Source organism: Hibiscus syriacus, unplaced genomic scaffold, assembly GCF_006381635.1.
Source record: "Hibiscus syriacus cultivar Baekdansim isolate YM2019G1 unplaced genomic scaffold, ASM638163v2 tig00111105_pilon, whole genome shotgun sequence".
NCBI classification, from domain to species: Eukaryota; Viridiplantae; Streptophyta; class Magnoliopsida; order Malvales; family Malvaceae; genus Hibiscus; species Hibiscus syriacus.
This window is the reverse complement of record NW_024062987.1, coordinates 1051192-1075387: the sequence shown is the minus strand read 5'-3', so window position 1 is coordinate 1075387 and position 24196 is coordinate 1051192. Positions and strand designations below refer to the sequence as shown.

Sequence of the window (24196 nt, the reverse complement as noted above, 5' to 3'; positions counted from 1 at the left end):
TTGTTTTGTTGAGCCCCTCGACTATAGGGAGTCGTTTTGTTGAGTCCTTTGACAATTAAAAGTTACAAAATGATCACTCGACTATTCATTACGTTCCAAACTCGTCATTTTCTGTTAAAAATTTAAGGATCATCTGAGTTAGACGTTAACATGTTGACTAAGATATAATAGTCATTTGAGATTATAAATCAAATTTTTATCATATCTCAATCAGTAGGTTAACGTACATCTTAGATTGACGTCAAAATTTTAATAGAAAAGAACAAGTTTTGAACATAATTAATAATTAGGCGACTATTTTGTAACTTTTTAGTCAAGGGACTCAACGAAATAACTTCCTATAATTGAGGGATCATTTTGTAATTTTTAATAGTCAAGGAACTCAATAAAGCATTATCCCATAATCAAGGGACCGTTTTTGTACTTTACCCTTTATCTTTTTGGCTTGCCCCTTGTGCTTTAATCCAAAATATTCAGCTCCCCATTGTTGCTAGTTACATAAAAAAAAATTAAACAAATTTATGGTTATAATATAACCTATTGCCATAAAAATGAAACAAAATAAAAATCACTGCCATTCAAAATTTGTTAAAATATATTCTTTATTCACTGCTAAAGCTCAAATGTGAAGATTCAAGGAATTTGCTGTGTCCACAGTGGAGAGCAGAAAAACCAGTTGGTCATTCGTTCGCTAAACGAATTTAAAGCATCATTTATATATATTTATATATATATATATATATATATATAATATATAATATATGCTAGGAAAGAGAGTACAAAATCAAAAGGCAAGACGCTTTCCATTATTATGAGACTTTTCACCATGTGGAAGATCGGAACTGCTATAAGTTTACCGAATGAAGGTAACGCTGACGATAAAATATTACTAAGGCATATGCGGATCGTTTCATGCCGATTGAGTCCTGGTCGTTGATAAAGATGTAGGCACGGAACTTGAAATTGGAAGTCACCTAATTACAGAAGAAAACTTGGCTACATTTTTTACAATAGCATCACGAACAGCTTCTCTTGTTGGCAAGGCAGGAATTGCACCTCTTTCCGCAACGGTCAATGCACCACAAGCGTTAGAAAACAACAGAGCATCCCTCAATCGATCCTCATCCTGCAAGATTAAACAGTCCCTTACAACTTGATTTAACATTTTGTACTGCATTATTGAGGAGAGATTGACTGAATTCTTGTTCACAATGTATAAACTCTTGTACTCATGAATAGTTCAGGGAACAATACGAATGGAAATAAAATGGAACTATTATAAAATCCAAAGGTCAATACCTGAAGCAAGGAAAGATCCGAAGCTAGTTGTGATAATGTTCCGGCTACAAAAGCATCCCCGGCACCAGTGATGTCTACCCTTCTACCGCCAAGCCCTTGACTATCCCACTGAATTCCTGGAAAATGTTATTCATTTCTTATTACAGTTATCATGTCTTTTAAGCTTCAGAACCAGATTCGGAAAAGCGTTCGAACAAGTATTCATTGAGACTAACGTAATGATTAAATCTCTTTGTAAGATATTAAATTATCAGATGAAGAGTGCTTGATCATCAAACTCATTTTCAAGGTGCTCAAACTTCCAAGACTCTGCAACATCAGACTAAAGATATCCAAGCATGTACGGAGTAAGCATCGAAAGGGGCAATTCCAGTCATCACAGCTCTGAAGAGTCCATCCATCCAAATAACTCGCATGCAGAAAGGGAAAAAATGTCATAGAAACATATCTAGAGATATCCTTTGCAGCTTTTGCTGCAGCAACGTGAGCTGACTTGCATGGTTCGGTAATAAGACTTACAGAACCATGATGAAAATTTGTTGACTGCCAATAGATGAAGATATATAATTCAAACCATATAAATCAGAAGTCATGAAAACAGAAACAAAATCGATAATAACAATGAGAAATATACAGCAATTATACAAGAACCAACACTTTGCCAGTGAAGCAGTGCCTTGGGGGAAAAAAATAAGAGCTCAACATGGTGAATATTAAAGCTAAAAAATGATGAGATGTAAAAGTATTTACATAAAAAAAAAAAAACTTATCAACTGATCTATCATAATAAAAAGGTTCAGAATTGAGTATCCTTTTGGATGTTTGTTTATCTGAATTACTATACAAAACGACGTGAAAATCACTACGTGACTCCAAACAGCATTATATATGCAATCTTTCACTCTATAACTATTATACCTGGAGGATCATTGGTACTAATCTATCTTCTTACATATATATTTTCAGTGATTTTACTGTTATCTAATCAACAGTTATAGAGGCATCATACCTTTGTTATCAAATCAAAATCAAGTTCGTTTTCTTGGAGCAACATATCAGCACTAGGATTACGATAAAACATGAACTCACGTTCCCCGTCACTCCTCAGTGTTACAATTGCTAAAGCAGTTCGTGCACCAGGATCAAAACGCATCCCTTCACTGTTGACATTATTTTCCTTTAATATGTTAGCAAGCATGTATCCAAATTCATCCTCACCAACCTGTCCACATCACATAATACATTGAAGCTAAGAATCTATATAAATCAAAACATCAAAAGAAAAAATTCCAACCGCAACTTTGGTACTATGTTAAGCATCCAACCTTAAACCAATTGGTAAAAGGGGGCTAACTTGAATAATATCACTTAAAACAGAGATTTTTTTTTTATCAAAGTAGAGCAGCCAAATTTCATAGCACAGAACTACAGAAGTAATATTAATAAGCTGAGGATACTATGAGAAGATTTGACACTAAACTAGGAAAATGTATGCATGAATGAGGTATGTTAATATCATGCTCAAGAAACAAGAACAATACATATATTGGAGATATTTTACGCAAAGACCAAAGATTTTTGAACAGACACCTAGAATACCAACGATGGAGATTCATTAGAGAAAAAGTTAAGTTATAGAACTGAAAATCCAACAGACAGACCTGAGCACCATCACAAATTTCATAACCTAAATAACAAACAAAAAAGAAAATACATTTAGAAAAGTACCTTCCCAATAAAAACTGATGAGCCACTGAGACGAGCTATGCCAACAGCGACATTAGCAGGTGCACCTCCAGGAGCCTCCTTAAACGCAGGGGCATCTGCCAATGAAAGCCCACTGATAGTTGGGACAAAATCTATCAGCATTTCCCCAAAACAAACCACAAGTGAAGAATCCTTTATTTCAGGTAATCCATCAACAGGGAGGGCTTGTCCTAAAATAAATATGGCAAAGAATATGATTAGTTGTGGAAAGTGAGAGTATGAGACATACAGCAAAAATATACAGTGATAATTGCAATCCATAGATCAAAATGAGAAAACTACGATTGTATTAATGAAAAAATAGAGTTTAATATCATTTATCATTAGCCCAGTTTTATTTCTAAGTTGAAGAGTTTAGTCAAGTTCAAATTTTAGTGTGTGGCGTTCAACTATACAACCGGAGTCAAGATACCTTTAATATAGCTCGATTTTCTATAGAAAATAATATGAATCAAGACACCGCAAATTATAATGCCCTCCCAGTATTATATTAATAGAATAAAAGGGTCAGCTATGGAAACCATGAACAGCTTGATTTGATTTCATTCAGTTATCACAATGATATTTTCATGTATAATAAATTCATTCCATAAGGAAGCAACTACCAAACATTATCATTAAAGATTTCATGGTGATCACTGAAAGAGCAGATAATCATGGTTTACAAAGAATACACCAATAGCGGGCAAATGCTCTACGAAAGAGAAGACAAACACGGTTCTGAAGACAATAAGGGTTTTACCCATCCCAAAAACAGTATCCACTCGCACGTCTGAAAATGTGGAAGTAAAATTCTATGACTTCCAATTATTCTAAAATGGTCTACCTACCCCAAAACCAATTATTTGTATGTGAAATGTTCACAATGCCGCATTTGTGGTGCTTATAATCCCTTAACATTTAAAACAACTACAGGAACTCCTAATCATCTTTGCATCATTCCCATCCAACTAACCAAATAGAAATAATCATATTTCTTGGTAAATTGAATTCCTTAATAACACAAGGTAAGCAAATAAGTTTCGAAACCTTTGTTCTCCAACTTTATAGTTAAGTAGACAAATATTTTAAATCGTTTACAACTTTCTTAATTAAGTTTGAGTATCCATAATCCATGTTTTTCACATTTCCACATTTAGCTATTAAATTTGCGCCCTTAGATCATATTGAAACTTAAGTAGTAAGACGGAAAATAATACAGTTTCCAAAATCGAATGCTCTATAAACTACAGCAACAACTATAAAAATAAAATCCACATTACTCAAAATAATCAAGATTGCCCTTAGCATTTCTTTCCAAAACAAAGCTAATCGTGTCATATAAAACAAATCTGAGTAAAAAAGCAGTCTAGCTATCCTAAATGAAACTTCCATGGAAAAAAATGTAAAAGGAAAAAGCTATGAGTACCTTGGACATGCAATCTAGTAGCAGAACACGGAAAACGTGGAGGGGAATAAAACCCAGGTTCGTTAACCTTGCCAATTCCCCTTTTTACCGACTTATGAAATGGGTAAGAATTCAACAAGATCAAATATTTCGATTGATGTTTGAGTTGCAGCTGTTCTTTTAAAATCCCAGATTTTATTTGGAAAAAGAATCCAATTCCTTTCAGTGAATTTTTTTTTTGGGACCTTTTAAGGCTCTCAGGTTATAATTTTTTCACTTTTTAAACAATTCCATAAGCAATCCATGGAAGTTATAATTGCTTTTCCTTTTCTGGGAGCGAGCGGATAAAGAAAATCTTTACAAAATATTCGTGTCTCCATTTTGTTGTTGGTAATCCGAATATTTACGCATAAAATCCAGTTTTTTTTATTAAATAAAATTCCTCTTTTATTTCATCTAAACAAAATATAAATCTATATGAAAGAATTTGATAAAGAATGTGTCCTTGTTGACCTTACAAAATTATGTTAAAATATTGAATACAATATGTATAATTCATGTATGTAGCGACTTAAATTATATTAAAATTAAAATTACTATAATAAATTATATACAATAAAAATAAGGTAAAAGGTAACTTTTGCTCATGTAGTTGATCTAATTTTTCACATTCGCCCCTATTGTATTTTCGCATCAATTTAGCCATCGAAATTGTTTAATCGCATCATTCTATAACCCTACCCCTAACTTAAAATCCTAAATTATCATCTCTAAACCCTAAATTATAACCCTATTACCTCTAAACACTAACTTAGTGTTTATAATTTAGGATTTTAAGTTATGAGAAGGGCATAGAATGATGCAATTAAACAATTTTGAGGGCTAAATTAATACGTAAATACGATATGGATGAAAATGATAAATTTAATCTACTACATGAGCAAAGGTGATGTAACACACTACACCAGTACGACACACAGTTGACCAATATGAAGTGGATAACCAATAATTTTTCTTTATTTTTAACATGCTTAGATAAACTAAAGATTCATAGGTGAATAACTTTAATAAAATAGATAATAAAACTCATACAAAACAATTTATAGTCGGGAGCTTCCACAGATATAAAGATCAAAATATATAGGCCAAATGTTTAAAACAATTTACGACTTGGATTTACAAAATAAATACTTCGAATATACATGCCCTTTAAATTTCGAGATGTAATATGATCTTTTGCCTGGTTTAGATTCTTCTAGTCAAACTGTTCCTCTATAAATCTTCACCTAATATGCGTAAAGAAACAAATTTCAAACGCTGAGCTAATTAGCCCAGTGCCACATTAATAACTAAATCATACTAACAAGGGTTCATATAAAATGCCCGAATAATTGAATAAGAGGGTAAAATGAAACTATCTAGTCTTAAATATGTAAATTCAAAATCATATCCAAATATATTACCTAAACTCAAACTCAAGACATCCAAATACTTATTCAAATTCAAATCCAAATAAAAAGAATCTAAACTCAATTGTTTAAATTAAAATATAATTACAGATATATAAGTAATAAAAAATAACGAATACAAACTTCTAAATACTGAATATTTCAGTGTAATAAACTAAGTTGTCTGTTAAAAATTGTTCTTAAATTAAAATCTTAAGGCTAATTTACTTAACATGTTGTTTTTAAATATCATAATGACATTTATTTTTAATTATTTATTAAATCAACGTTATTTTAATGAAGTTTCGAAGCAATACGACTAAATGAGTTTAATTTTATATGTGCCATAAAAAAATAGAAAGGCATAATTAATTGAATATATTTTTGCTTTTATAAGAAGGTACAACTCGTAAAGTGTTCTTTTATTGGATTTTAAGAAGTACACGACCAAGTTAACATTATCATAAACCAACATGAAATAAATAAAAATTAACAAAACATAAACTAAATAAATATCAAAATGAAGAGACACATGTAATATGTGTTGAACACGCATCTTAGCACAAGTCAAGTCAAATAGTAATAGTGTACATAAGCCTTGTCTTAGTTCGTTTAACGAGTGTATGTTTAAAAATATCAAATTTAAGCATTTGAAAAAGAAAAAATCAATATCTGACAAATGTAAGATTTATGTTACCAGCCTTCCATTGATTAAATCTTAGTTTTTAAGTGTCTAAATATAACATTTTGAACATGTACATATTGAGTGATTAAAAAGAAGACTCGTACATGTGGGTTACCACATTCGGTTTGAATTTTTATTTTCGTTAACACATGTCTTTTACCCGTATTATGTTTTTTTATAGAATTTTCTTGTAAAAAAAATGATACTCAAATATATCCTTCCAATCTTTACAGTGTTACATTGAAATTATATCATATATATCTAATAATTTTTTTTGGAAGACACGATTGAACGTGACACATCTTCTAAAAGTATATATGGCACGACGTACTTCCGTATAAAAATCTCACTCCAAAAGCATAATGGTACTTAGATTCCAAGCTCATAAGCCATCAATCACAAATGATTATTCCTAAACCATGGAACCTTAAATTATTAATTAGGTTATTTATTCCATATAAATTTCAACCTGTGTTAAAATATAAGCCAATACAAAATTATATGAAGGAAACACATAAAAAAGTTTTCCTGTGAATTGAACTCTGATTTCTTATAAAATGTTAATTTTCGAGAACTTGACACGTGCCGCTGGTATATTTGAAGACAAAAAGAAAAACAAAAGTGAGGGTGTGGGACGAGAGAGAGAGATTGTGTTTGGGCTTCTCAGACTTGACCGGTGAAGAAGAGAGTGGTTTAGCAAAGAAGGTAGGGTTGTCATCTCCGGCCATGATGACTACGATTTTCGGCTCCGAATCGACAACTCGAGCCGTCACCATTTCCTGCTTGAGGGATATGATTTGATATAGGAACAAGCCAGAAGAAGCAATGCAGTTGCTATCAGAATTAAGACCAAAGAGGTAAGGTAATAGACAAGTAGCGCTGCTGCGCTGAGTTTGATGCTCACTGTTGTATTTGCTGCCCCCATTCCCATGTCTCTCTGTCGGTGGAAGATGATGAGTTTATTGTTGAAAAGGTACAAAGATAGTGATGTCAAAATTTTAAAAACTTTATACCACTATAATGCCTTTACAGCTAAAAGGACGACTCTTGGAGTTTCCTTCGGATGCCAATTTCCATGAAAACAATATATATATATATATATATAATGTTATAACCTTTTCCCATTAATATAATTATATATATAGTTTAATTTTTAACGTAATTTATCAATCATTCCTAAACCCTAGTCGCTCTTTCTTTCTCCCTTCTCTCCTCATCCATTTTCTTTTACAATTTATGTCCATTTCTATAAATCAAATCAACTTTTTTTATTTTATTTTATTTAACTAATAACGGCATCGGTTTTGATATAGATTATTGACAAGTTATATTTTTTAATTTTTTAGGTTTTTAATAAGAATAATTTTTTCTTTTTAATATGTTTATATCTACTTTTATGGCATATTTTATCTATACTTTTGTAGCACACTTTTCTATGCCTCTTGGTAATTTTCGGTAGTTTGGCCGTTGTTTTCGTTTATTTTTTTTTCTCAGGGTTAGATTTGTATCTCTACGACTGATCAAGATGATGCTTATTTATTATCATGTTGATATTCTCTGCTTTTGACCCTCAGATTGATTTGGATACGCGTTTTGCGATAATGAATAGTTTTTTCACGTCGTTTGACTCTGATTTTAGATTTGTCGTTGCATTTTCATTAGTTTTATTCCTTTTTGTGGTTCATTTGTCGATGCAATTAGATTTGTTCATATCTTTATTTTGTTCGAACAGTGGTTAGGTTTTTTAATTTTTTCCCTTTTATGGTCTTTGTGTGATCTAGGTAGCTAATTTTTGTGTCAATGATTATAAAAAAAATCCTAATTATAATTTAGTTTACGTTTACAGTTATACTCGTAAATATTCATTGTAATTTTGAATAGTATTTTTATTTTTATTAAAACTAGCTATTTTGTATCAATATATATATAATAAATTCTTGTACGGTATTTCAAAAATATAATTTTATAATATATTTTTAAATTATTTTCAATACAATTCAGGTGCAACTTACGAGACTGATGCCTCAAACAATTAGAATTTAGATGAAATATGTGTATTTTTTTTATAAAACTTGAAATGAGTAAAATATAACATTTCTCGTCGAACTTTATTCTCTTTCATATTTTACTTACTATATTTTTAATTTTTTTAATTTACTCAGTAAATTTTTTAATTACTTGTATTTTAATCACTTTGAATTATTTTATTATCATTTTCATATGATGTGACACTTTTTATTATTATTTAATATAAAAATAATTTCAAATCTTGACGGTGGTCGACGATGATCGACGGTGGACAATGATTATTTTAAGTCCTTTTAAATTTAATAATAATAAATTATTATTTTATTATTTATTTTAAATTATTTTTAGATTTAATAATAAAAATAATAAATATCGTGTCATACAAAAATAATAATAAAATAATCCATGATGATCAAAACATGAGTAGTAAGTTCAGTGAGTAAATTAAAAAAATTAAAAGTATAGTGAATAAAATAGAAAAGAGAATAAAGTTCAGTGATGAATGATATAATTTATCCATTTGTAATTTAGATTGTTAAAACCTAATATTTTAATAATAAAATTTCTAAACATATTTGGTAATTTAAAATTAAATATATTGAATAATTTAAGTGATAAAAAGAAATATTATTTTTCAAAAAAAATTAATTTAAATAGTTGTATAAAATTTCTAAACATATATATCTTATAATCACTCAAAATTAAACATATTTTATAATGTTTATTTAATGAACAAAACAGTGACAAAAAGTAAGTAGATTTGGCCAAAATAAAAACCACCTTTATATCACCGTTTTAAAAATAAGCTAAACTACACATTTAATACTTAAATTATCAGTTTTGTTTTAATTTTGTATCTAAATTTTTATTTGTTTCAAAATCATACATAATATTTATTTTTTGTTTTGTTTTAATACCTCGATGTTAAAAATTAATGACGCAGTTGTATGTAACATCTAAGGATAACAGACAGTACAATTACGTGGATTTCATATAGTACCCGCTCCAATTGGGGTGGGAATGGGTATAAGTTTAGTGGGTAGTGAGCAGGTGTAGATTGAAAAAAAATCATACCCGTCGTGGGTAGGTGGTGGGTTTGAGACCTTACCCTGCCTTGCATCTGTCCGCCTACTAACTACTCATCATATAAATTTTGGACTATTATGAATTTAGGTATAATTTTAGAGACTATTCTATAAATCTTAAGATTTTATAGGATATGACTTGTAATTTAACCAAATATTATGGTATAAACATTTTTAGAATTAAAGATCTTCATTTTCTCCTATCTCAAATTGAAGGTATGGGTAGATATAGACCGGTACAAGACTCAGGATGGATATCTTGTTGGGTAGTAGGTGTGGGAAAGTGAATTTAAAAATTTTAGCTTTCATGGGTGGTGGGTAAGTGGTGGATACGAAAATATTAGGTGGCTATGGGGAAAGGGGAAGGGATATTCGCACTTGCCCTGCCCGTATACGATCCTAGTGACACCTTTTTTATGGGTGAATTGCATCATTCATCACACAACTATTTTTTCACTCTATTTTTATGGCTATGGGGAAAGGGGAAGGAATATATGCAATATACATATATCATGTAGAGTTGAGAGACTCGACTCAAATTTAAAAACCAATTTCATGTTCACAAAAAAAAAATTCAAATTCTATTTTATAACTCGACTTGAATTTAAAATTATTAAAATCGAATCAAGTTTATGAAATTATGAATTGGATCAAGGCAAGTTAATTTTTTAACGTCGAATTAAATTAAAAAATTGATTTTTAAAATCGAGTAAAACTTTATCACCCCTAATCATTGGAGGCATGACCTATTCCTAATTAATGGAAACAAAAGTTATAATTAGTCTGAATTCTGATACAGTTTCGCAGCCTCACAATTATATTTGATAGAAAGTCACCTATATCCATTTGAAATAAAACATACATGATCGAAAGAAAGGTAGAAAGATGAAATAAAAGATTTACTCTAAAATTGTTAAAATGGTTAGCAATGGCGAGTGGAAGGCAAGGGATTGGCAAGGTACGTAGGGTTTTCATCACCGGCCATGATCACAACAATCTTCGTCTCCATTTCCGTTTCTATCCTCTCCGCAGCTGCTTCACCATTGTAGTTGGAGTTGGGTGGAGACTTTTTGCATGAACAAGCTATAATAACTAATGCCATGACAACCAGTCCTAGAACTATTGCCACGCCGCCAAACAGGGCCGAGTTCCAGTGCCGGTATCCAGCCGCGGTAGCCGACGCCGTCGAGTTGCTTGCATGGCTCATGTAAAGTTTGATCTGTCTTGCTTTTGTTTTCGGCTACTGGTTTTTTGAGGTGAAGTGTAATGGAGGATAATTGAAGAGTTGTATTTATAGCAGTAACCGATTTGAGTTCCACAGTGCTTGGATTAGGACAAGGAAAATGAGGATGTTTTAAGCAAAGTACTGATTTTGTCCCTCATTTTCTAAAGAGATGCTTTCTTGGACTTTACTAATACTAGGGCTATTGATTATATATAGCTTACTTCAAATTACCTATATTCCATTATGGTTCCTATCTTACGTAACTCGTTCAATGTTTAGTTTAAGACTATTAATTAAGGACAATTGATTAGCTCATAATCATAATTACCACGCAGTTTGACAACTTGTCTCACGTCATTAATTAAGCCAATAATGGATTGAGATGCACGATCATATTTCGGGAAATTTTAAATTTCTATATAGTTTATGTATTTTCTTTATATTTTATAATAATAATATAATTTTACTCTTTAAATTTTATAATTTCACATCCCTAAATTTTAATATAAGGTTCTAAATTTACACTTCTATAATAAAGTTTTGATGTTCCTGTTTATAGCTATGGTGCATACATGGGATAAAAAAAATGAACGTGAAAGTGTTCCATCAAATTAAATGCACAACTTTGGTTGATCCAAACCGTTCATCTTTGTTTTCAGTTGGTCAGATGTTCATCTTTTTTTCTTTATATTCATTTAGGTCATGAATTTGTGATTGAATAGGAGCACTCTCTTTATTCTTCTAAAGTCTCACTTCTCCCTTCCCTCTAAGTAGAATTAGATTTAGATTTAGAATTTATAAAAAAAAAATAATTAATTAGACCCATGATTGAAATTATATTAAAATTTCGAAGGACACAACATTTAGATTTAATTTATGAATATTTGTTCATGTTTTTTCATTAGAATAAATGAATAATAATTATTTTGAGTTTTTGACACACGTATTGCCTACTTTTGCTCTTCTTCCCATCATTCCATATCCAAGTTTGCTAAGCAACATCTTCCTAATCCATCCCCCATTGAAAACTGGACAATTTTCAGTGTGATCTAAAATACTTTGACCTCCTTCACAAGAAATCACCCTTTTATGGATTCACAATAAGACATTAATTGCTGCAAATCCAAGTGATTTCCCTTTTGACCAAACTTTTCAACAATTACACCCTTTTCGTATTCAATTAGGCTGTCGAATGAGAGGTCAAGTTCCTTTCACAATTATAGTTCCCCAAGACAGTACAAATAGTTAAATTTACCTTGTAAACAAAACTTGGTACTAAAGGCAGCATTACTTTCTTTCTAAAAGGACCAAAGAAATGTGAAATCGAATGCTAAACACACCAAAGAATTAGTTGGGGTTGGTTTTCAAGGAAACATTGCTGCATTGTTTGGTGAGTTTCATGTTGATGGAGGAGCTTCCCCTTTCGTTGCAAAACATATATGCTTTAATCAAATTCAATTCTATACCCTTTTAAGGTTGATTTCGAGTCACATAATTAAAGATATTAACATTTACGTTAATATTAATTTATTACTTTATTTAATTGCAGGGATAAAGTTATGCCTCGTGCCACTCTCCTCTATTTTTTATTATTAAAAATGATAGATATTCAATCAAAAATAAAAATGATAAATGGATAAATTTTAAATTAGAGGTATTAGTTTTAGTTTATTTTAATTTTGTCATCTCATTTTTTACAGTTAATTATGTTTTACCCCTTCGATTTCTATAATTAATTATATTTTGTTCCTCTTGAATTGAAATCTTAGTTCTGTCCATGTTTGAACTATAAATAAATTATTCATATGATACATTCTATGATTAACTTTTGTTGAACAAAATATTACTTAATAAGAAATATTCTATCGATTGTTGCATTTTCATATCAATTCATTGAAATTGTGTTATGGAATAATAAATCTTGGAGTGGCTTCTAACTTCTATCGAAAACTTATGCCATCAAAATCTTCTCTCAGCAAATGGTTTATTATTGTTTGTCCAGTTTAAAAAGAGAAAGTTGTTCTCCAATCGAATGCGTAACATATGAATGCTGTAAAAATTTAAGACGGCGATGATGATGGGGTGACAAAAATAAACCTAAATGCTTAACGTGGCACATCAATCTTATATTACTAAAGCAATGGTTGTTAATGATATAGTGATCGATTTGTTATTGTGACTATTTTATTATTTTTAAAACATTAATGAAGAAATTTACTCTGCACTTTAATAACCATTTAATTTAAGCATTTTTTTCTCTCATTTCTTGTCCATTCATCTCTGTAGATTCATAGTTTGTCTACTCCCTTTTCTTTTCATCAGATTGCGAAAAGGCTTTAAGTTGGGTCTAATTTTGTTTCTTCAGAATCACCATCTTCGGCCATGAATTCACTTAAACCCCGTTCGATTTTCCTCATATCAGCCATTTTCCGTTTGGGTCTAATCCTGTATGGTGAATGGCAAGATGCCCATATGGAAGTTAGATACACAGATGTGGATTACGGTGTTTTTTCTGATGCTGCTTCTTTAATGGCTTCTGGTCAGTCTCCCTATAAACGAACCACTTACCGTTATTCACCTTTACTTGCATTTCTGTTGATTCCCAACTCTTTTATTTCCAGTTCTTGGGGAAAGTTTCTCTTCTCAGCTTCAGGTATTTTCAGCTTCCACCATCAATTGTAGTAAATCAAAATTTACACATTTTAGAATTAAGTTTCTTGCTTTTGCACTTTGGGAACTTGTTAAGATTCTGCCTTTTCTTTAGATAAAACCCATGTGTGAATTTCATTGTGCGTTTTGTTCTGATCCTCGTTTTGCATATTTATTTGTTGGGTTGTTTATCCGTATCATATTGAAGCAGCGTAAGGTGCCTGATCATCTATGCACGTATAACGTATTCCATGTTGATATGGCTTTTCAACCCATTCACCTTCACAATTGGAACTCGGGGAAACTGTGAACCTATTGTTTGTGCCATGATTTTGTGGATTATTATATGTCTTATTAAAGGTATGCAGATTTGTTATTCCCCTTCAGGTTAAATATATATGCTTTGATGTGAGTGTATACGAGACGAAGAAGATGAAACAAATGACTACTAGGTGTACAACAAAATGTTTAAGAGAGAAATACTTGAGAGAACTCTGATACGTGGTGATCCATCAAAGAGATCAACACTACATACTACTACATTCATTGTAAACATTATTTATTTATATACAGCTGATTCTAGCTCTGATAAGAAACAGAAAATGATAACTGAAAATGCTAACGTCGAAATTGAAAGGCTAACAAAGATACTGAAAAGTTGCTGAATAATAACTAACTAACTTTGTTGTTGACTTTAACCCGTGTTGATCATCAAGCCATGTCAGCCTGCTTATACTCTGATATGCTTCCCTTTTGTTCTCTTATGTATTAGTGTCCTATAGATGCCTCTAAAAATTGGGTTCTGAAAGAATAGCTCTTAGGTAAAGGCTTCTATATATTTTTTGTATTTAAGATGTGGTTTTCAAGGTTGAGCTTAGTGCCAATTAATTCTTGGGTGCTTGGCTTTCTGATATAATTATCACTCAGCTGGAAACGCTGGATCTGACTCTATGTTAAATCCATCTTGAGGGAACACGAGAGCGCCGAGAGATCCCTTCCATTTGCAGGTCTGTCTAGGTTCTTCTTGATTAGCTTCTTATTACGTTGGGATTTCTGCAGTCAGTCAGTCTGGACTAATCCAGCTTCTAGCCATTTTAACCTGCCAAATAAAACAACTTAAAAGCTTAAATCCACCTTTATTTTTCAGCTGATATGAGAAAATTTATAAAGTTGTTAGTAATTAGAATATTGGTCCCTGTAAGGGAGAGTCTTAACTGCATGAGCAGCTCCTTGGGAAGTTTGGTGTTTATAAAGGATGATATTGTTATTTGAATTATATGTCTCTAATGCAACTCACTCTATGATTTTACTTTTAATGATCCAGTTATCTTTTTAGAGAGTAGAAGACTTGCACTACTGGCTTAGTGGGAAGGATTTACTGTGATAGCATTGATACTGGATTGCCTACTTGATTTCAATATTAATATTCAGAAAGTATCGAGTTAGGAACTGAATGGGAAAACTTTCATTACAGTAGTTTTTCACATGTTACATATCTAATATAAGTCTTACGTTTCTTCTGTCGACGCTTGGGGCATTGGACGCCACGTTAAGAGGAGTTTTGTTGTTATCCAATTTAGCTTGATTTATTTTGGTTGGCTCTTTTGATTTCCTTCTTTCTTCTTGATAGGTAATGTTATACAAGCTGCATGTTGGTATGGTCTTATTGTTCACTTCAGAATTTATCCTATAATCTATGCCCTTCCCATCATCATTTTTCTTGATCCACGCATTTTTCAATCTGGTGTGAAGCCATTAGTATGTGATTGGACCTCTGATCAACGGAAGACTCATCAAATTAATTCGCAAGTGACTGATCAGTTTGATGCATGGACTGCAATTAAAAACATATTAACAAGGTCAAGAATTTTGTTTGGTCTCATTTCAGGCAGTGTTTTCCTCCTTTGTACTGGTTTTTTCTTCCGAGTATATGGATGGGAATTCCTACACGAGGCATTGCTCTATCATCTTACACGCACGGATCCAAGACATAATTTTTCCATCTATTTCTACCATATCTATCTTAACTATGAACGAGATCTTTCAGTTCTGGAAAAGCTCATCTCGTTTTTGCCTCAATTTATAGTGCAGCTGGTTCTTATTTTCTGCTTTGCAAAGGATCTTGTGTTCTGCTTCTTTGTACAGACAGTGGCATTTGTAGCATTCAATAAGGTATGCAGATTTAACATTCGTAGCCTCACTTTATTCGCCTTGACATATTATGGTAAACATAAAAATCTACGATTTTGTATTTATTCTTGATTTACTTCTTGGACAGGTAATAACAGCACAGTACTTTGTATGGTTCTTTTGCCTCTTGCCTCTTATTTTGCCATGGACCAATATGAAGCTTAAATGGAAAGGCCTTTGTTGCATTCTTTTTTGGATTGGAGCTCAAACCCAATGGTTGTTGTGGGGTTACTTGCTCGAGTTTAAAGGCATGAATGTCTTCCTACAGCTCTGGGTGGCAGGCCTACTTTTCCTGGCTGCTAATGTTTTCATATTGATCCTGCTTATCCGGCACCATAACTACGCTACAGTACTTAGACAGCATACAGGTTTAAAAACCAATCAGAAAAAACGCGACTGAGAGGACAAAGTTCTGGCAAGTGGCAACGATGTTGGAATTTGGGATTTTAATCTAATCAATCAACGATGGTTACAACATATGAGCTTTAATTTTTTTCTGGTAGTCATTTGCGGGTCTAGATTTCGAAGGATTTCGTGGAAGAGTTCTTAAAACAAAACAGTTGGAGAGAGAGCTTGTCTTTCAGAATTTTTGTCATAGGGCTGAATCATATGGTAGGGATGAAACCGTATTTTGATGTTTAATGGCTTTCATTTACTTACTTTTCTTACAGAAATTGAGGATCAGTAGTTGCTTAGTTAGTGACATATTTGCGGTCTATTTTTTTTTTAATTTTAGAACTTCGTATTTGAAGGAAGGAATACATAGAATTTTTGTTGAACATGGAACTAGAAGATACGGTGAAATGCTGGTTGAGCTGCATGAGGGGTTATAATTTATAGCCCTGTTGGCTTGGCACAAACCTGAACAAAATGATAGTGTTTTGAATAATGCTGTTCAAATCTTGGATACAAAATAATTTCTATAACTATTTAATCTTAAATAATTAATAAAAAGAATTCCTGAATCTTGAATATAATATTCTAAATAATAATAATAATAATAATAATCCATTAAGAAGGCTTATCACGTTAAGAAGAACCCACAATTGGAATACAACTATACAAAGAAACAAACACCTCCAAAAGTAACACGCAATTTAGTTTAGGTATTAATATGAGTATCAATTATAAAAAAATATACCAATACCGCGTCGTTGATCCCATTCCCATTGTGTTCTTCATTTCTCTCAGACTCACTATAGCTCACACTCTTCCTCCTCACTTCGGCTGAGGGATTGTAAAATTCCATGGAAAATATGAATATGGCGTTGGTTTCATCTTCTTCCCCGCCCCCAAAGTTTTATCTCTTAGGACACACAAATAATCCTATTTATACTCTGAAAACCCCCACCGAAATCTTAACTTTTCCGACACCCAATAGTGCCCCTCGTCGTTCCAGAGTCTCCTGCTCCGCCCACCCTACTCGTCCACGACGTCTCTCCCAAATTGGTATTTTCTCTCTCTCTCTCTCTCTCTCTCTCTCTCGCTCTCTCTCTCTCTATTTCTCTCTCTCGTTTCTTATTTTAAAAGTTCATAATTTGATCTTTTGTTGTTCTTGTTAGTGTAGTTTTCGGAAAATCTGGAGATGAAAGGTTTGCCAGCATTTCTTCTTCAAGTAATCAACAAACTTCTTCCGTTGGAGTCAACCCTTATCCAACTGTGCCACCGCCGTCCTCTCAAATGTAATTCAATCCATTGTTTTCCTTCTATTATCTTTGGTTTCTAATTTCTGCTTTTGGATTTGGAGGAAAATGAACTAACTTTTTTTAACAAATCATTTGATGTTACTTTAACGCTGAATTAGAAAGTAATAGTCTATATTAGAACTAATGTTGCATTTTAGTCATTTATCTAGTCTTACTCTTTCTTCTTCTTCTTGATTACTTTGTAATGAGCAAAAAGCAAGCGCGGTTATCAAACAGAGCCATGTTTTTCATATATAATGAAACGCTGTTTTATTTTTGTTGTATATGAAACAACCATATATGAATTGATATCTAACTTTAGTAATTTACCCAATTTTTAATGATATAATGGTAGTTTTTATTTGTTTACTTTTACTTTATTGCAGTTGTGGGTTAGTGAAAGATAAACTAGAGAGAAAGTAATGACTAGACGGATGTTCCGATTTTATATTTTTCTGGTGTGCGTATATTTTGTGAACAGTTATTTATTCTTTTAGTTGTTTACCTGTTTATATTTCCCAGAGGGTCGCCGCTTTTCTGGATTGGAGTAGGTGTTGGGCTCTCAGCACTTTTTACATGGGTGAGAGCACAAAGCATCTATTTTTCTTGTGTCTTTTTGAGTGATATTTAATGATATTTCTATTGATTGGTAATTGTTTCTTTTTCTGTATATATCTTAATGAAGTTGATTGGAATGACAGGTATCTTCGAGCTTAAAGGTGAGGGTTTCTTTCCTATGAGGTATGGTTGTATTGTTTCACCTGTAAGTTGTATAATTGAATCTTATGTAGTAGTTTTGGAAGTAGAATTGGGCGCTTCAGTGAAGCAATGAAATTAGTAATGGGTAAAAATTTATTTAGTCTGCCTGGTTTGGATGGTCTCTGCAAATTGAAAGTCTAGATTACACTTCTTTTTGAAGGTGCCTTCAATGAAGATTTGTTGTTGTTGGGATGGATATGCAGCAGTCCAGATTTGAACGAATTATTTGGTTGTGGAATTGACTCTAATTACTGTACATTCGTTGAAATCCAATAATCAAGGCTATAATAGATAGTGATAGTTCACAACAAGATATATTTTGCTTAGAGGGCCCCAATTTATCCTGCAAAATTGTATTTTGATATTTGTAAAACTTTCACTTCACGCATCCTCAAAGTATGACCCCTGCCTGGGAGCCATGGGCCGGGGCCAGATGGTTCTTGTTGTCAATAAAGTTGTTTCTAGTGGAATTTATAATCCAAGATGTAGAATCCACTCCAGTAAGTAAGAGCTAGTTGTATAATCTGTGCCTTCTAAATATCCGTCGTATCTCAATTGAATGTGGTGGGAAGCTGACCTCATGGTGGCAGCTTGCCTTGACATAATCTTTACAATGGCATGACTCTATGCCCTTCTGTGTTATGGCACAAGTACTTGTATAAAGATAAAAATGGTATGATATATTTTGTGCTACAGTAAGTTTCTTGGTTGTCATATCAGAACCCTGTTGTGGTTTATTAGATATATATCTCTCTTTCATAGCCTTTGAGTTGTTAGAGTTGTGCCTTAGTATCTACATTTTTTCATTGCATGATTAACTTCCTTCATGTGCTTAAGATAATGCATATGGCTTAAATTGACAATAGGTGGAGGTCGCTGAATAGCTCTGTTATTTCATTGATTTATGATATCCTCCTTTCCATTATTCAGAAACATGCAATGCAGCAAGCTTTCAAAACCATGATGGGCCAGATGAACACTCAAAATAACCAATTTGGCAATGCTGCTTTTCCTTCGGGATCCCCATTTCCTTTCCCAACACCCCCGTCACAAGGGCCTGTCACATCCCCTTCTCCAGCTCCCCCTCAAAACAGAGTTACAATTGATGTACCTGCAACGAAAGTCGAAGCAGCCCCTGTGACTGATCCAGCAACCAAAGGAAAAAGTGAAACAGAAACTGCAAAATCAAAGAAATATGGTAAAATATAACTTTTACTGCTGCCATGTGATGTATAATGTGCAACTCTTCCTTTTCTGAGGTAAAATATAACATTATATGGCTCCCATTCAAGTACATGAAACATTGGTAAAACTAACAAATCTCTTTTCTTTCTTTCCCTAGAATAATGTGTGTGCTTAATGGAAGTATAAAACTGAGGTCTAGTATCAACGGAATTTTCTACTTTGAATGATGGTTTTAGATTCTTTAAACAACTAAATCCATTCCAGTTGCAGGGGTTGTTCTTAAGATTGTTTCTTTAAGACTGATTCAAAGTTCTATTTGCAGCTTTTGTGGATGTTTCTCCAGAAGAAAGTGTGTCGAAGAGTGCTTTTGAAGATGTGGCAGAGCTAAGTTCATCAGATAATGCTCGGATCCACAAGGATGTGAGTTGTTTAAGCTTTTTCTTGGAGGCTGGTTGTATGGACTGAGTTCTGTAATTTCAATACATCTATTCTGGAAAATTAAAATTTTGAATGATGTCTGAAGGTTTCTGATAATGGAGCTGCATCAAAGCAGGACGCCGGTGCTTTTGGCAGTTATCAGTCAGCTGGTATGTAAAGAGCCAGTTGTAACCGACATTAATGATTATTTGAAATGAATGTGTGGTGCATTTTGGTCTGTATTCGCTGTAATAACTGTTTGAAGAAAAGGATAAGAAATCATTGAGAGTTTTGTGTTAACTGCAAACTCGATTGTTTTCCCATTGGTTTAAAGTTTACTAGACTACAGGAGGTAATTACTTGATGTCTAAAACCTAAAGAAAAGGAATGTGTTTTTTCAAACATGTTAGAGATCGATAAACCTCATGACAATGAGGGATTTAATAAATTGAGTTATGCTACATATGTTAAAATAAAGGAACACTAATAGGAGGCACTAAGTGGAGTAAGAATAAGGAAGTGCTTAAAATTATATATTTTTCATGTCAATATGCATATAATTTTCGTAGTAATTAATGCTATTTAGTTCAATGTTAGCTCTTTTTAAAGACATTTTCTGACGCATCTATTGACATAGCGAAATGGTGATTAAATGGATGGTTCTATTACCTAATTGATACAGATGCATTTCTGCTGCTCTCTTATGTGGCCCTTTGTTTTCGTTATGATTGAATTATACATTGTGCTTCTTTTCCAAAGCTATACTTGTACTGTTGTACCCCTGTATGGCCAACAATTTAATCTTGCATGTATGCATTTGGGCATGCTTTTAGTTTCTTTTTGCTCTCTCTGTAACATTTAATAAAGCATTCTATTACATTTGCAGGAAAAGCAGGTACTGGCTTATCTGTGGATGCTTTGGAGAAAATGATGGATGATCCAACAGTGCAGCAGATGGTTTATCCGTAATAAAAATCCTTTTCCTCGATCGTTTTATTTTTTCTTATTTTCTTATTGATGTCATCTTGGTGTACCTGAGGTGTAGTGTAAGTTTACGCTTGTCCAATGCCCATTCTTTCATTCCTATTCTTTGGATTAATTACAGAAGTAAAAAAAAAACTTGGTCAATGTTATGTCGTTCCTACATATAAAATTTTTAGGCTTGGTATCTCAAATGTTGTGATGAATGAACATGGAGCTAAGCTACAGCTTTAAATTGTCAGTATTTTAAAGGTAGTAGACTTTCATTAACATTTTGAGTACTTGGACCGACCTTGATAAGATATAGTAATAAGTCTACCGAAAAATCTCTCAAAAGCTTGTAAGATCTAAAACGTAGAAGATAAGCAAACCTAACTTTTCCTTTGCTTCCTTGATTGATTTTCATGTCTGAAAGTCATTTGCCACTCTACTTCTGGAGAAAATTTAACCCCAAGTATTAGAAGCTGTCTGTCTGGTTGTTTTTTAAGGTGGATATAACCATGAAGAGAGGGAAGGGGTAGGGAGGGTGTGTGTGGATGGGAAATGATATATTCCACTTTACTACCGCACCTCTAAAGTATAATTCCTCCAATTAAAATCTTTCTCCGTGTTTTGATAAGTCTTTATGCATATACTTCATCCTGTTGCACAAGTAGTTCTTTTTCTAACTGAATTAACCTATTTATTGCTCAAATGAAATTTAATCTTTTATTTATTCATAAAGGTATTTGCCTGAGGAAATGAGGAACCCCGAGACATTTAAATGTGAGTCCATGCTTAACCACTTTCCTTCTTCATTTCTCTGTTCATTTTCTTTCTGGACGAGGAGGATGGGTGGGTGGGTGGGAACAGAGCACAGATTCGTGTTCTGTCTCTTGTCTGATTAATTTGATATCAGGTTTTCCAGTTTTTGCCAAACCGTATTTTTTTATGCCAAGGGATTTGGTGCCAGTATACTTGTTATGCCTAGAGTCGGTTCTAAATAATTTCCCCAGGTTTCCGAATCCCGGAATACTTGTTTTATTTCCCTGAATAAAGAGTTATTTGTTTTTCTAAAAAGGTGATTTTTTCATTTAATATATAAGCTTGCTTAAACTTTATGGATGGCTTTTAATATATATCAATGGTCTTCCTTTTGCACATATTTGTTACAGGGATGCTACAAAATCCTCAATACCGCCAACAACTACAAGACATGCTGTAAGCTTTTTCTGAGCCTGTCTTTCTTTTGATGAGTTTTAAGCAGCATTATTCCTGTTCATGTTTGTAAAAATTATAAGTTCAGATAGGTAGAGCCGGAATGATACTGTTTTGGTACAATTTTAAAATGTTATCGAGTTCTCATTAATTTTTTTCCAAAATGCCTATAATGTGCTTGAAGAGTAAGAATTAGGAATGACAATCATAGAGTTCTCATTAATTTTTCCCCAAATGCCTATAATGTGCTTGAAGAGTAAGATCTAGGAATGAAACTTATTAACTTGATGTGAATTGATGGTTCTCTTTATTTTCTCCTATTAAACGAGTTAAGGTTACTATTAATTTTCTTGTTATTTAGAATTAATTGAGTTATGGTCAATTCAAATACTTATATGTACGCGTTGATAATTATTTTCAGAAATAATATGGGTGGAAGTTCTGAATGGGACAATAGGATGATGGATTCCTTGAAAAATTTTGATCTCAACAGTCCTGAGGTAAAGCAGCAATTCGGTAAGTTCAAACCTTCTATTTGAGGTTTTCAAATGCTTGGAATAAGATATCGATTGCTTGCATATTATAACTTTTTTTACACTCTATATGTGATATACGTAGTTATTAGATGGTCAAATTCTCTCATGGTTGAATATAGTTTATTGCCTGAATAGGGTTTTAATATCTTCCTTTCCCATTTGCAGACCAGATTGGGCTTACACCTGAAGAAGTGATATCCAAAATAATGGCCAATCCTGAAGTTGCCATGGCATTCCAAAACCCAAGAGTTCAAGCAGCTATCATGGATGTATGTTTTATCTGGTTTATTTATGAACTGTTAATTTTCTCTCTTGATGTCATGCACAAAAACTAAATAATTAGCATTGGTTTTCTGTTCTATTTGCTGATTTTGCAGTGTTCACAAAATCCACTGAGCATTGCAAAATACCAAAATGACAAGGAGGTAATGTAGGCCTTCCGTCCACATTTAATGTTTAATATTTAAATTTTTATTCATTTGCCAATATCATCACTATATCTACCCTTTTAACCTACATGTTTACTTACATGCAAATGTGTTGCTTTTACTGTTTCAATGAGCGCTGCAAATAATTGTTGAAGATTTCATCTTTGCTTCCACTTCCTTGCTCTTGATCATAGCTTATATGAATTTTAAAGTTGATTTCTTGATACGACGTATTGTTGATATGATTCATTATATATATATATATATTTGCATTTCAGGTTATGGATGTATTCAACAAAATATCAGAACTCTTTCCCGGCGTGACTGGATCACCTTGATTTGGTTGTTGTCTGAAGTTCACTGTTTTCAGAGCACAATGTTCTCGTTTCATGTCAGATGGTTGAGGTGATCGGTTATTGGAGTATCGAAATCCATGACCGAGTACAGATCTTACATCAATTGTTCGGAGTTTTTCTTTTTTGGTTTTAGAATGAACGATGCCAACGGGCCGCCGTATACCAAATATTAACCCATTACTGTAATCTAAGAGGCTTGATTAGCTGTAATTGGAATCGGAAGCTTATTTTCAGAACTTGGTTTATACAGAAAATAATTGTAAATGGTTGTCCGTAAATGAAGTTGGTTTCACAACATCTTTTGTAGGATTGCCTATCGACATGGCTAGAGCACATCGAGATAAGAGGGAAAGCTCGGGTTGGGAAGAAAATATATTCAAAAGATAGGTTAATTAATTTTCTTTCTAAACTATTTTGAGTTTATATAAAGATTCATAATTAACATTTTATCTAAAGTTTGAGGGATAAAATAAAAATAAAACATTTTCATTAACGTGTTATTTCATCAAACTAATGTCATTTAACGTGTAAGTGGCTAAAATTTAATAAAATAATAATATAAGTAATCAAAACTTAAGTTTTTTTTTAATTTGATGAATAAAAGTATACAAATATAAAGGATAAAAGAAAATTTTGATATTCATTACATGAAATTAGAAGCTTGTGGAAAACCTAGACTCATCTTAAAATCCCCTGAAATTCACTAATTGAAAATATACACTGGTACCTATACTAACATTTCAGTATCAGTATTGACCATTGGGTATCAATATTGGTATTAAGATGGGTTGGATACTCACCTTGTAGTATCGATACTTTTAAGCTAGGATATCGATACTAAATCAGGTATCAATATTAAATTTGACTTCGATATTTTGAAAGTAATTCC

The 24196-nt window shown here is 32.5% G+C and overlaps 2 protein-coding genes and 1 pseudogene across 3 annotated transcripts; 2 read left to right on the top strand and 1 right to left on the bottom strand.

The window, feature by feature from the left end:
* The first annotated feature begins 477 nt into the window (after positions 1-477).
* LOC120154162 (protein TIC 40, chloroplastic-like) lies at positions 478-23602 on the top strand. Of its 2 annotated transcripts, XM_039165972.1 has the most exons (15): positions 478-487; positions 16995-17212; positions 17331-17445; positions 17971-18028; positions 18150-18167; positions 19138-19405; positions 19715-19812; positions 19916-19979; positions 20696-20774; positions 21515-21555; positions 21945-21990; positions 22409-22503; positions 22689-22792; positions 22901-22948; positions 23230-23289. In XM_039165972.1, exons 2-15 carry the CDS (start codon positions 17011-17013, stop codon positions 23287-23289), a joined length of 1296 nt encoding a protein of 431 aa, XP_039021903.1. In that variant the 5' UTR covers positions 478-487; positions 16995-17010. The 2 variants fall into 2 exon arrangements, with proteins under 2 accessions (XP_039021903.1, XP_039021902.1); XM_039165971.1 differs by lacking the exon at positions 478-487 and having other exon boundaries at positions 17011-17212; positions 23230-23602.
* On the bottom strand, positions 916-10906 carry LOC120154078 (probable fructokinase-6, chloroplastic). Its single transcript, XM_039165918.1, has 6 exons — positions 10678-10906; positions 3028-3236; positions 2309-2521; positions 1548-1842; positions 1300-1415; positions 916-1126 (listed from the first exon to the last, which is right to left on the bottom strand). Exons 1-6 carry the CDS (start codon positions 10904-10906, stop codon positions 971-973), a joined length of 1218 nt encoding a protein of 405 aa, XP_039021849.1. The 3' UTR covers positions 916-970.
* LOC120154164 lies at positions 13232-16437 on the top strand (annotated as a pseudogene).
* Positions 23603-24196: the final 594 nt, after the last annotated feature.

What these genes read in the sequence shown, in the direction of transcription:
- LOC120154078 (XM_039165918.1), bottom strand. Translation starts at nt 10,906, where the DNA reads ATGAGCCATGCAAGCAACTCGACGGCGTCGGCTACCGCGGCTGGATAC. An exon ending in CATCAGTTTTTATTGGGAAG is followed by an intron (nt 2,522 to 3,027) that starts GTACTTTTCTAA and finishes TGATGTGGACAG; the next exon opens with GTTGGTGAGGATGAATTTGG. An exon ending in CAAGCACTCTTCATCTGATA is followed by an intron (nt 1,416 to 1,547) that starts ATTTAATATCTT and finishes AACATTTTCCAG; the next exon opens with GAATTCAGTGGGATAGTCAA.
- LOC120154162 (XM_039165971.1), top strand. Translation starts at nt 17,011, where the DNA reads ATGGAAAATATGAATATGGCGTTGGTTTCATCTTCTTCCCCGCCCCCA. An exon ending in CCACCGCCGTCCTCTCAAAT is followed by an intron (nt 17,446 to 17,970) that starts GTAATTCAATCC and finishes TATATTTCCCAG; the next exon opens with AGGGTCGCCGCTTTTCTGGA. An exon ending in GTGCAGCAGATGGTTTATCC is followed by an intron (nt 20,775 to 21,514) that starts GTAATAAAAATC and finishes TTATTCATAAAG; the next exon opens with GTATTTGCCTGAGGAAATGA.